At 50.1% G+C, this 13514-nt stretch overlaps 1 protein-coding gene across 1 annotated transcript in view; it reads right to left on the bottom strand.

Moving 5' to 3' along the window:
• Nucleotides 1-435: 435 nt before the first annotated feature.
• Nucleotides 436-13514, bottom strand: part of LOC136127002 (probable inactive 1-aminocyclopropane-1-carboxylate synthase-like protein 2) — a 107238-nt gene continuing 94159 nt past the window's right edge. Inside the window, 15 exon segments of the mRNA XM_065882429.1 lie at nucleotides 436-664; nucleotides 799-1006; nucleotides 5404-5490; nucleotides 5493-5711; nucleotides 7041-7179; nucleotides 7279-7324; nucleotides 8072-8161; nucleotides 9075-9175; nucleotides 9513-9590; nucleotides 9846-9943; nucleotides 10931-10997; nucleotides 11224-11401; nucleotides 11685-11755; nucleotides 12207-12238; nucleotides 12241-12265. Coding sequence (XP_065738501.1) covers nucleotides 436-664; nucleotides 799-1006; nucleotides 5404-5490; nucleotides 5493-5711; nucleotides 7041-7179; nucleotides 7279-7324; nucleotides 8072-8161; nucleotides 9075-9175; nucleotides 9513-9590; nucleotides 9846-9943; nucleotides 10931-10997; nucleotides 11224-11401; nucleotides 11685-11755; nucleotides 12207-12238; nucleotides 12241-12265 — 1668 coding nt within the window.

Genomic DNA, 13514 nt, shown 5'->3' with positions numbered 1-13514 from the left:
AGGCCCCACCCCCGCTCCCTCCCGAAGTGGGGGAGGCGTGGCCGCTGGGAGGGGCTGGTCTCATCCTGCGTTCAGATGTGAACTCCTCCACTTTCTAAGCCAGCGTCCTCGTGGGCACAGTGGGTGTAGCCGTAACTACCGCATAGGGTAGCAGTGAGGACATAAATATGTTAGTGTAAATGCCTTAGAACAAATCCTGGCTCATGGACAAACTTCAGTAAAATATGTTATTATAACTCCTCGCCTCTTTCCCCAGTCCTGATGCACAAGCCCCAAACACCAAATGATGGGGGACCAACCAGCGGCCCAGAAACCCAGGGGGCTCCTCGGTTAAATTTTGCTCCACTAAGTCTTTTCTGGGGTCTCCCCCAACTGACTGGGCTCTCCCCAGCCTCACCTCGCCCCCCCTCATCCTATGCCTGGGCCCTCGGCAGGTCAGAGGGGCTGAGGCGGGGTGGAGGTGGGCGCCGGCCGGGCCCCGGCTCCGCGCGCGCCGTGCGGGAGCGAAGGGCGGGCTCGGGGCGTCCAGCGGGGCGGCGGCGAGTCCAGAGCCCGAAACCCGTGCGGCGGGGCCTCGGAAATCCACGAGAGGGAGGACAGGGCGGAAGGCAGAGCGCAAGGCCCCTGCAGAGCGGCGGGCACCTCGCGGGCGCCGGCTCCCGGTCTCCGGGAGGAGGAAGTCTAAGTCTGGCCGAGGGCTTCGAGACGGAAGGGCCGGGACTTCTGCAGCGAGGCCTCGAGCCCGGGCAAGGGAGACCCCGCGGGCCCCCTGTTCTGCAAAGCGTGGATTGCACCTACTTGCGGAGCTGGAGGAGCCGCCGCCGGCACTCAGGCACGCGCAGTCTGTGTCCGAATCCTCGCCCGGACTCGCTCTCCGCCGCTGTGCGCAGGGCACCCGGGCCCAGGCACTCGCACTCGGGACCGTCCACGCCGGGTCGGGCTTCCCAGAAGGTTCGGGAACAGTTCGTCAACTCGCGCCCGAGGCCGCAGGACGCCCGGGTGTGGCCTGAGCGCAGGGAGCGCACACGCTGCAGCACCGTGGGGCGGGGAGGGGAAGCCGCGGAAGGGGAGGGGGCCCAGGGCCAGAGCTCCGCCTGGAAGGGACGGGCTGCCCGCTGCCACCTCCGCTCTCTGCGGCCTCAGCGCCCTGGCGGCCTTCCCGCCCCGGTCTCCCCGCCCCTGGCACATGGGGGCCCCTCCCTCTGCCTCCCGGCCTTAGTGTCCCCATTTACAGGCAGAGTCACCGAGGTTACTGGACAAATGTATGCCTGGTTGCGGCCCATGGAAAAGGCTTTCCGGACTTACATTAATTCGATTAAGGGCATCCTGAAAACATCCTTCCCCTATGAAAGCTTCTGACCTGAGTTTGTAATTTCTCCTCTTTTCGTTCTACAGAACACCTGGTGAACTCTGCCTGGGACCCTGCACTTTGGCAATGAGTTAGACCACCAAGGTCCCAGGCCCGCGCCGAGCCTTTGAGTAGGAAAAGTTTCCTTTTCTCCATGAAAAGCAATGAGCAGGATCCATCAGTACAGATCTGGCTGGGAAGACTTGGCTGTCTCCGGATCACTCCACTTCTTGTCTTCGCTTTGGCCTTGCCACTAACATTGTGACCTTGAGCAGCTCTCAAGACTTTTTGTTCCTCTATGTAAAATAAGCCAGTTCTCTCCATTTAAGTCATATCATTCTGTTTAATTCAGGTAAGTAGTCTTATTGAATGCCTGTGTCATGCAAGATCTCTGCAAAGTACTGGGATACAGTGATGGCAAAACAAACAGCGGGCCTGCATGGTTGACTGGGAAGGCAGACATACAAATGTGCTAACTAATAAGAAAGATTACTGGGTGCCTGGGAAGCATGCGGCAGGGAGATTTAACACCGCTGCCCCCTTCCCTGACACACACACACATGCATTGGCCCCATACAGGAAGCCTTACACACACATTCATTCACCCTAAACACTTAGGAAGTGATGCTTGAGTCCTAGTTAGCTAGCTGGAGTGTGGGGTGTTGGAAGCAGAAGAAAGCCTTTGACAAGCCTAATACCGACCCCCGGAGCTTGCAGGGTTCAGGAGAAAGGTTGGAGATACGATCAGGGATCAGGTCATGAATCTTAATAAACCCTGTTAAGGACTGTGAACTTCTCACTGAGGGCAATGGATATATATTGTAATCTCTAGAGCAAACACTTTTTTAAAAAAAGTCAAAAGGTATAATTAAGAATAGATGGGATACCAAATAATGCGTGATTAATTCAAAAGGCATACGGGAAGGAAAAAATGAACAAAGAGCATACGGCACAAATAGAAGACAAATAGCAAGATAATTGACTTAAGTACAGCCATATCAATGATTACATTAAATTAATGACCAAAGACCAGTTAAAAGATCATCAGACTGGATAAAATGGTAAGATTAAGAATATGATGTTTCGGCTTCCCTGGTGGCGCAGTGGTTGGGAGTCCACCTACCGATGCAGGGGACGCGGGTTCGTGCCCCGGTCCGGGAAGATCCCACATGCTGCGGAGTAGCTGGGCCTGTGAGCCATGGCCGCTGAGCTTGCGCGTCCGGAGCCTGTGCTCCGCAACGGGAGGGGCCACAACAGTGAGAGGCCCGCGTACTGCAAAAAAAAAAAAAAAACTGACAAAAACTGAACACTCATTCATGGTAGATCTCTCAGCAAACTAGGAATTGAAGGAAATTCTTCTATCTGGTAAAGGCAGTATGAAAAATACGTGCAGTACTTAAGAATGAGAGACAGAACTCAGTCCTGCTAAGATTGAGAACAAGGCAAGAATATCCTCTCTTACTTCTTTTATTCAATTTTATACTTGAGGTTCTAGGCCATGCAATTAGAACAGAAAAATGAGAGACATAAATATTGAAAGGAAAGAAGGAAAATCATCTTTATTCGCAGGCAACATGATTGTGTACATTGAACATTCAATGAAATCCCCCTCCAAAACAACTAGGACTAATAAGTGAATTTAGCAAGGTCTCAAGATACTGTCAGGAGGTGGTTCTCCCCAGGTCTCTCATGTTTCTGCCTGTCTTGCAAACCCAAGTGACTGACCAAAGCCATTGGTGGGTGCTAACAGCTCTTCCATCATCTGTAAAATGGTGGTAGTCCCCACTCTGCCTATTTCACAGCATTGGTGCTCAGACTGAAGCTCAGATGTACAACGGCTTTGCAGAGAAATGCACAGGAGGTATGATTTGAACAGCTGGAAACACTAGAGATGGAAATGGAAGACCTCAGGCTTATCACCAGAGATTCACTTTACAAGCCTTTCGAAAAGGCAAGAATGGAAAGAACTCATACTTGGAGTTATGCCCCCATCCTGCCACTTAGCCACTTGTGTATAAGGTGGGCGTGATTGTGAAAGGATCCTGTGGGACATTGCACCCAACACCTAGAAAATGCTCCGCCAATTAGGCATCACGGTTTCCCTTCCTTTCTGATCTGCCCCAGAAGTGTTCTTCACATATAACCTGCTTTAGAATTTAAAAACTAAATTTAATTTTTAAAAATAAATTATTGGGGCTTCCCTGGTGGCGCAGTGGTTGAGAGTCCGCCTGCCGATGCAGGGGACGCGGGTTCGTGCCCCGGTCTGGGAGGATCCCACATGCCGCGGAGCGGCTGGGCCCGTGAGCCATGGCCGCTGAGCCTGCGCGTCCGGAGCCTGTGCTCCGCAACGGGAGAGGCCACAACAGTGAGAGGCCCACACTGCAAAAAAAAATAAATAAATAAAAATAAATAAATAAATAAATAAAAATAAATTATTTATTTTTGGCTGCGTTGGGTCTTCGTTGCAGTGCACGGGCTTCTCAGTGCGGTGGCTTCTCTTGTTGCAGAGCATGGGCTGTAGGCACGTGGGCTTCAGTAGTTGTGGCACATGGGCTCAGTAGTTGTGGCTCCTGGGCTCTAGAGCGCAGGCTCAGTAGTTGTGGTGCACGGGCTTAGTTGCTCCGCGGCATGTGGGATATTCCCAGACCAGGGCTTGAACCCGTGTCCCCTGCATTGGCAGGCGGATTCTTAACCACTGCCCCACAAAGGAAGTCCTAAATTTAATTTTTAATTAAATTTTAATTAGGTGTAATCAAAAATTTAAAAATCATCTAGCTCTCAAAAGGTGATATGAAGCATGTGAGTAAGAAACAAAACAGGCCTGGAATTTACAAGAATATGGAAGTTATTTGATATCAAATATAAAAGTAAACCCATCTAAATAGGGATCCAGAGAGCTCCCTTTATTCCTCTCTAGGCTTTCCCACCGGAATCGCCATAAAAGCATTTTGCACACACACACTGGCTAGAAGACTAAAAAGATGTAAAGCTTCCAGAAATGACAGATGCTCAGCTTAGGGGGGCTGATGGTGGGGTCAAACGAGCTCATGCCTGGAGAAGCCCAGGTCACAGCTCCAGGTCAGTATACCAGCCTTCCAGATCCGAGGCTGACGTCAGGACTTCCTGAGAGTGAGACTGGCTGGAGCCGCTGGCTGGGAGGTAGACACTTCCTCCTTCTTTGCAACCTCCAGTTGCTTCACTCCCCAATCTTGCCCCTGCTCCACTAGCACCTGGTGGAACTGCTGAATGGCTAGAGGGTCCAAATGGGGACAGAGAAAAATACTTAGTGGGTTTCATGTAGTCCCCAGATATAGCCGGGTCCTAGTAGGCCACCACAGAGCCTCTCGTTCAGGGATGCTGAACTTGAGCCTTCCCCTCTTTGGGATAGATTTCCAAGTTGACCTGCCACATCCCCCATGGCTCTTTTTGGCTTCATCATCACAGCCCCTGCCTGCCAGTTACCTTCATGACTCAGATCAAATCTTGTCACCTAGCTGATGGCCTTGGCCTCATCATTTTCTCTCTGCCTCTAGTGGCCCTTCACTCAGTCTATTTTCCACATTAGCTAGAAAGATATTTGTGTAACATAAATGTTCTCTTATTCATTGCTATGTTCCCAGCAGGTAGAACAGTGACCTGCATGTGTCGAGATACAATAGATAAAATGAATGTCATGTTTCCATAACCTTCAGAGGAGAATCTAAACTCCAGGGTATAGCACACAGGGACTTCTAGGTCATCTCCCTGTCTATCTCACCTAGTAGCCAGCAAGTCCCACATGGGCAGAGCTCCATTTCTTGAGAGCTTACAGTCCCAATGACCTGCTCAATGGCAGACACAGACCAGACACCCAAAAGGTATAATATACCTCAAGTGCCTGTCAGTTCCTGTTTACAGAGGAGCTTAAAGGTATGAAAGTGGAGACAGAGGGCCTAGAAGGGCTGGAGCTATAGGCTACTAAAGGCAAAAAAAAGGACGACTCCGCTATTGCATCATACAGGAGTGGCTGGGGCATCTTTGAAGGATGCCAGGCTTGGGAGGTCAGCCCCACTCACCGCTTCTTAGCAGGAGGGGCCTAGCTGCAAAGATGAGGCAGAACCAGCCAGGCTCCTTACACATGAAGGTCTTGCCACGGGACAAATCAGCTTCTTGTCCAGGAAGCGGCAATGCAGGAGCAGCTCTTCCTCAAATGTGCATGGGTCCAGGTACTGGGGAGGACAGAGGGACAAAGCTGAGCTCAAAAGCCATCAGGTAGATCTGCCCTTTGACACCTGTCTTCATTCCCAGAACTCACCTGTTTTAAGTTGATCCTCCTGCAGCCGGAAGCGATAAATGGGCAGGTACACATTGTCAACCCATTCCGGATGGGTGGAGCAAAAGGGCTGTCACACATCTCAGGGCTAAGATCTGCCAGAGGCTTCCTGACAAAATGCTCCCTACCTGGGCTCCATGCCTGCTGATTCTATCCAAGCCTGACTGTATTATATTTGAGCTGACTTATACCCAACGCACCCATTTCCACTAGGTAGGCGGAGACATTGGGCTTCTCAATAATTGTGTAGGAAAGTTCTGTTTGAGTTTACACCCTTGAGGCAAGAAGTTGAGGTGTCCTCTAAACGGGGTTGATGCTTCTGTTGTCACCTGGGCAAGTAGCAGGTACTCATAGCTCCCTTACTTCCTGCCTTAGACCCTAACAAATGGACGTTGAAGAACCTCGTTGTCGTGCTTGGGGATGATCTTAGCCCAACTATCCTTAGCATTGGAGCACTTTAGAACCACTTGGGAAGCTTTTAAAAAAAGGCCTGGTGGCCCAGGTTATACCCCCAGACATCGAAATCAAAATCTTCACGGATACAGCCTACACATCAGTATTTACACTTCCCAGGTAATTCCCATGTGCGTCCAAGACTGAGAACCAGCGTTCAAGGAGCTAGGAATCTGGTTTCTACCAAACTATTAGAGGGCCTGGCACCATGCAGGGCGGCATCCAGCTGGATTTCTCCTACCTACCCCTTTCTCCACCCAAAGCTGAAAGCACATTGTTTTCTAAACCAGATCATCTGATTACATTAGTTTGTTTCATTATATCTCCGCTTTTAATTTAAATCCTCAGGCCTGGCATCTGCTCTGTTACAGGGAATTTTAAAAAGGAGCCCTTATACCATGGCATAAAAGGGGGGAAATTCCCTCTGAAGCCAGCATTCACTTAAGATCCAAGGGGAAGGTGAATTCAGGTGCCATAGATGTAGCCACACCAACTTGCCCAAATGGCAGCTCTCCTTTGGCCACACTGGAAGATAAAGTTAAATCATATTCGAGGAATCAGGGTGTTCCTTTGTAATCTTTGCCTGAAGCAAGCCAGCTTTGGGGGAGGGAAAATTGACCTTCACACAAAGACTCATTTCTGAAGTTCCCACCTTTAAGTCCTAGAGTACAATTGATGATCCCCTTTCCAAGCAGAGCACGAGCTACCGGATGGCCAGTGTTTTAGACCAGCACCTCCATCGTCTGTCTACACCCGGCTGCATCATATGAGCTACAGCCTGCCCTCCTGTAAACTTCCTGTCCTGCCACTGTTAAACCCAAGACAGTGAACAGGGTCTCACTGTGTTGAAGGCATGTCAGAGGCCCAAGCAGACCCAGGAATTCCCCGTGGCCACGAGGTCTGGCCCTGAACATGGCTCAGTACCTCTGTCCTGGAGCAGCTGACACAGCTTGTACTGGATGACACCAGAGATGCTGTGGAGGTAGCCAAAGGAGCTCACGGCAGAGGCCACCTCCCTGTTGCGGGTGTACAGAGTGCCAAAGCGGAAGCCAGAGATGCCAAAATCCTAGAGGAAGAGAAGTAGGGAAGGAAATACCCAGTTGGTCTGCCTTCTGCTCCTGGATCGACTTCCTTCCCTACCCAAGGACAGGCAGCTGGGACTCACCTTACTGGTGCCCCAGATCACATGGGTCTTGTTGGGGTCAGGCAAACTGGAGAGGAGAGAGTACAGTCAAGATTATGGAGAAATATTTGAAGGATGAAGACTTGAGGTCTATGAAGGGAAGGTGAAAGTGGCATTGAGGGCCTTCCTAGACAGAAGGGCCTATGGGACCCAAAGTCAAGAAACAGCTGCCCCAGTTAAGCCAGGAAGTCAACAAAAGGTATCCTCGTGGAACCAGATGGGACAGCTCTCAAGTGCCCACTGAAGGAAGTCCAGGGCCCGCAGCCTGGCTCGTGGTCTTCCCCCAGCTGGTCCGAAGCCACCTTCAGTTGGCTCCTACACAAGTGGGCCACCCCCTATTTCTAAAACGTGTTCACCTATTTCTTACTGCCCCGCATTTGGCGAAGCTCTTCCTTCCTCCAGGCACGCTCTTCTCTTGCTTTGCCTGCTTCATCCTATCCTAGGGCCGAATACTACCCTCAAGAAAGTTCTGCTCTATGTCTATTCTTTCCCCGTGCCCTACTTCTCAAGAAGTTCCTACCCTGACCTTCTGGAGGGCTTCAACTTCACTTTTGACAACGCATATGCTACCTTTCCCTCAAGTTATCTCATGTACAAAATGGCATTTAGAGAAGACACTTGGGAGGAAAGATGATGCTTTGCTCACTTTCACACTCCCAGTGGCTCTGAGCTCAGTTCCTGGCATGCAGCCAATTAAGCTGATGGCCCATGGACTCACCCTGCAAAGTAGGCACTTCATGGTTCTCATTCCCAATTCTAGCCAAGACCAACTCACCTCTCCAGGCTCAGAACACTATGGAATGGGATGGCTTCATCAAACACAGACAGCGTGTAAAACTCATCTATAATCACATGTACGTTGTACCTGTAGGTTGGGTGAAAGAGGGAGGACGATATCCAGGTTCTCCCCAATTGTTAGCTCGCTTCGTTTGATGGTCCTCTCTAGACACAGATCAGACACTCCTACTGCCCCAGAAGCCCATCCAACCCTTCCAGGAGGTGTGGCAACGTAGAAGAGGGTCTCTCCTTCACCAGAGAGGACCTTTCACCCTGACTTGGGGGTACTAGGAAGGAAGAGAACCCAAAAGACATGCATGAGAACATTCGACCTCACGCTTCAACCATCAAGCAGAGACTAGTGGGAAGGGACTGGGCATCCCAGAGAGGTCTCTTCTGGTACAGTCAGGAGCTGCCACCCAAGATCTGAATCAAATAGGTTTATAAAGCAGGCTAAGTGCTCATGTGCTTCTTCTCATTTATTCTCCCAACAGCCCTTTGAAGCAGTACTGTTACCTCTATTTCACAGAAAGAAAGTAAGTTTCTGAGACAGAAAGTTAATTCCCTCAGCTAGCAGATGCTAGAGCTGGAATGTAGACCTCCCCCAGCATTCTTCCTCTTGTCCCTTGCTCTGCCATTAATTGGTCTGGATACGTTACGAAGTTTGAATAAGGGTTTCTTCTAGATAGAAGAAGATTATCTACCCTAAGAGGGCTATTTCCGGACTTCAGAGATAACATGTTAACATGCTATATGATGACTGTTACGTAGGTACGTGCACATGGACAAAGGCTAGAAAGGAGATGGCACAGTTTGAAGTAGTGAGCGGGTGGGTGCATTTTCCTTCATTTCAATTTCAGTTAGTTGTCCGTAACTTCACAAAGTATACCACGCAGTAAGAATATTTAGGGTCTATTATTTCTGGTTCTGACTCCTTGACTATGAGTGATTAGAACCCTTCTTATGGACTTCATCTAGTCTCGAGGGGGTGGAACTCATACTTCTTGGCAAATTCCTGATATTCCATCACTGAGTCTCGGGAGTAGATGTCTCCCAGAGGATTCGGATGGTTGCTTAGCACAAGGCCTCTGACCTTTTTCCCCTAAAAAGAACCAAACGTAACCAAGTGAACACAAGTCCTTCACATCTACATCAAGTCCAGCCAAAGATCAGGTTAGGGCACCGAGTATCGAGCACCTAATCAAGACCTCAGTGGGCTCTCGGAGGAGCAACTATCATATTTTTGCCCACAGAGGGGATCAGGAAGGAGCTCTGGGGGCCGCCATAGCCAGGGCTCCTCGGGGGACGTGCCCTGGGACACTATCTCTTTTGAAGAAGGTGTCCACAGCGTCTCGGTGAACAAGTTATACCAGAGTGTCCATACTCAGTCCCTTTCTGGGGTGGCAGTGCCCACCCTGAAGACCTTGTTCTCTCCTGACCTCAATCTTAGCCCCGAGCAGGGCTTGCTCCAGCTTGTCCACAGTGAGCTGGAATGGATAGGCGCTCGCCTCAGTGACCTGGAAGACAAACACGGCCTGAGAACCACCTGTTTGGAAGCTTCCAAGCCTTGATTCCTCACCCCTATAAACCGTGAACAATCCTTTACCTTCATACCCAGGGCACTAGTCCCACATGCCCTCTTTGCCCGATTTCTCCATCCTTCTCCCATAACTTATATGGGAGAAAAGCAAGAACCCCCTACACCTTGGAAATGCCCCAAGATCATTCCATTGCCTGGGTGGGCTGAGCAGGGGAAGGGGCCCCACACTGACCTGGCTCTCCAGGTGGACAGGAACCAGTTCAACTTTCGCATACAGGTGGGTACTAAAGATAAAGCCACCATAGGAGGGGATGGGGACCAGAAAGGCCTCTGGAAGCAGAGAGACAGAGCTGTTAGTCCAGGGTCTCCCAGTCAGAACGTGCCAGGACCCTCAGACCAGCAGCAACACTACACTCAGAGAAGGTTAGTTGGGTAATCCCTCCTACTTAGGGATGAATGCTTTGGGGCACAGCCTCTATAAAAGTAACCCACTCTTCTAAACATTATTTGGAGAAACAAAACTCAAGTCTCTTCTTTGCAGGTACACTAGAGGAGAAAGGGAAGAATACTGCTCTAAGTGACTTGGAATCCAGGGACTCAAGCCAGGCTTGCTAGCAGGTAGAACACAGGCCATCAGCAAGTCTTGTCAGCTCCGGACCAACACTGGACGCTGAGGTCCACGCACAGGGAGGGCTCTCATCTCTCTACATGGCTCAGGTCATGTGACCCTGGTGATCTCATGTGTTCTTTTCTTCCCGTCCATTCAGCCTCATTGATGGGCTAATCAAGGACCCACTCCTTTAAGTGAAATGGTCGTCTTGGTAACGAGTCTCCCATACAGTAGGTTCATCAAGAAATCTGAGATTCTTGTTTCAGATTGTTAAGAGGCATAGTTGAGAAGAAGACTGAGAACAAATCTCTCAAGCTTTATTTGGTCTAGAACTCAGTTTTTGATTTTGGTGTTTTTGTTTGTTTTTTGAGGAGATAAAGCATCTATATTGTCTAGTTTACTAGGGCTGTCTGGATTGGAGCTGAGACCAAAAGTCCAACTAATACTGTAATGAGTTGGCTCCTGTTGTCACCATCCCTGGGGCAGACCTCCTTGAGGACTGTCACATGTCCATATTAAATGGGAACCCAAATCCCTCACTCCAGCACAAATAGTAGGAAGACGTTCTAACCAGTGCAGGAAGCACCCCAGTACTTTAGGGGAAAGGCCTTCAGTCAAGCTGCTCTTCTCCCCCAAGGCCCAGTGCCCATGCACTCATGCCCACATGCTGCTATTTCCCTGAGGGAACGCAGAGCCCACTGACTTACCACCTGGGTCACACAGAACCATGGCTAGTGCGGAAAAGACAGAGGAGCAGCCATTTAGAACAACCACCTGAAGAAGCTACACAGAAGGCAGAAGTCGAAAACCAATCCTCACGTAAGAGGGATAGTTCCCCCGTCTCCCTCCCCCTGGGAGGACAGACATGAGGAGTCTCCTCAGCTAGGACCCATTGGCCTTCACTCTGCCCCGGCTCTGAGGGGCTGTGCTGGAAAGGCAGAGAGGCCCCCAAGAATATGGTCTTCCCCCAGGGTGGCAGGAAGGCTGGAAAGAGACTCACATTTTCTGGGTCAAGGTGGGCACGTGCCTTGCAGTCGGAGGTCAGGAACCGGGCCGCTTCTTTCCGCAGGCGGTGGACAGACCCAGAGAGACCTGTGCTTCCCAGGCCTGCCCGTGGGCTTTCCCCATAGTCTAGACTTGGGTCTTTTTGAAAAAGCAAAGCATCCAACCTCAGGGTCCTTACAGGGTTAACAGGGGACTGAGGCTCTCAACTCCCCAGGCGACACAGATATTAACTGTAAGAGTTTGGACAAGAACTTGGGCCTTTTGAATTGTAGGGCAGTGCTATCTCTATGATACCAGCCTGCCTCCTATGATATTCTGGGCTAGGCATTTTCTAGAAGTCATTGTCCCCCAAAATAGGTAGGCACCCAGCAGAGAATCTGGCACCTTGAGTCCTTCCCTGGATGAGGACAGGTGCCTGTGGACCAGAAGACCCCAGCTCTGTAAGGGGCTACTTACAATGGTTGCCCTCTCCAATCAGGATACTGCAGTAGGTCTTCATCAATGTACAGCATGTCAGTCCGAGTCAACTGTTGACAAATAGAGCATGAGCCCAGCTAGACCAGGGATGCCCAAGAAGTTTCAGCCTGCTCCTAGGACGTATATGGGTGTTTGCCCTGCAACACAGGGCCTCCCAGAAGGAAATGGGCATATATGCTTCATGTTCCCTGGTGAACGGAGGCTTCAATCTTCTTGTCAAAGATTATACAAATAGCTATCCACTGGGAAGTGTCTGAGAACTTCCCCAACCCTACATTTGATCCAGAGCCTCCCTTAGCAGCTTACCCATCATATATCCATCCAGAGAACACCTCCCAACACAGCCCAACCAGGAGGTTGGATGCGCTATTCTAGAAGCTATTTCCCCACTCCCTTCCCCAAACTTCTAAATCTTATTCCTGTATCTACAACATGCCAAAGAACATTCTAGGGGGCCTGGGCCTGAAGGTGGGTCCCAGCACACGCTGGAACATGGCTTACCCTTTCAGCCAGCAGATCAATACAGATCTTCTCTCACTGGTACCAAGGTTGATGTAGCCCTGGAGATGGAAGGAATCTAAGGTCAGTCCTCTTGCCCTGCCCTACATGGACGCCTTTAACCAGGTCACAAGTACTTATGCTGGACGAGCCCAGATGGGGGTCTCCCTGCTCCATGAGGCAATGCAATCCATGTTTGACAACTTTAATATTAGATAAAATTCTACAAACCCTAAAGATCTCACAGCTAGCAAGTTTCCCTCTTTTGAGCCATTTATTGGGTTGGCCAAAAAGTTTGTTTGGTTAATGAATATGTTGTTCAATAAAGTTCTTGGTGAAAATGAAAGATGTCTTTTATTTTTACTTAAAACCAAATGAGCTTTTTGGCCAGCCCAATAGATAATAATAGTGGTATTATGTACCAGCTATCATTCATTGAGCTCCTATGTTCTAGACACTAGACTAAGTGCTTCCTGTGAATTGCCTTCATTCTCACAACTCCTAGAATAAAGCTCTATTCTGATCTCGACTTAAAGAGCGTGAAGCCCAGAAATGTTGAATAAACTACTAGCCATGTGACCTTGGTGATGGGCAGAATTCCACCTGACTGGCTCCAGAGCCTGGATCCTTAGCCAGCACAGGCCCTGCGTGTATCCATCTCTGCTATTTCCACTTCCATGGATGGACCCTTCAAGTTACTGGAAGAGGTATGACCCCTCAGAGGCCAGTGGGGATACCTGACTCTCTTGGCCCCCAGAAAAGCAGACAGCCACCAACCACACGTCACTTAGATGGGAATAGAAGGGAAGGTGTGGCTCGTGTGGTCCTCCGCCCTCTGGCTGGAGAGCTGCTGTGAACCTCCCTTGCTGGGAGCCTCTTCCTGCTCCCACCACCATTAGGATAATATCCTAACATCTCACAATGGCCTAATCCCAGCCATACCTCTGTCACAGCACTCACTGTCCCTTCTCAAGCCACATGGGTCTCCTTGTCCAATCACTCCAAGTCCTTCCCACCTTAAAGCTTTCACACATGCTGTTCCTCTTGCCTGGAGGACCCCCACCCTGACTCCCACCACATGGCTGGCTTATTCAACCTTTAAAACATCCTCCCTGACCACCCAAAGCAGGCATCCCCTTAGCGCTCTTGCAAACATTATTCACATTCATTTCCCCAATGGCCGACGATATCCATCACCAGACTGAGTTCCCTGAGGGTAGGTTCACTTACCACAGTAACCAGAGTGACTCCTAGTGGGTAAGAGCTGGGACAGGAGGGGAAACCAGACCCAGCTTGTCAACTTTCTTGGCC

This window comes from Phocoena phocoena, chromosome 8 (assembly GCF_963924675.1).
Source record: "Phocoena phocoena chromosome 8, mPhoPho1.1, whole genome shotgun sequence".
In the NCBI taxonomy this organism is placed as follows: domain Eukaryota; kingdom Metazoa; phylum Chordata; class Mammalia; order Artiodactyla; family Phocoenidae; genus Phocoena; species Phocoena phocoena.
The sequence above is the reverse complement of the archived record's forward strand: the minus strand, read 5'-3'. Positions and strand labels throughout refer to the sequence as shown.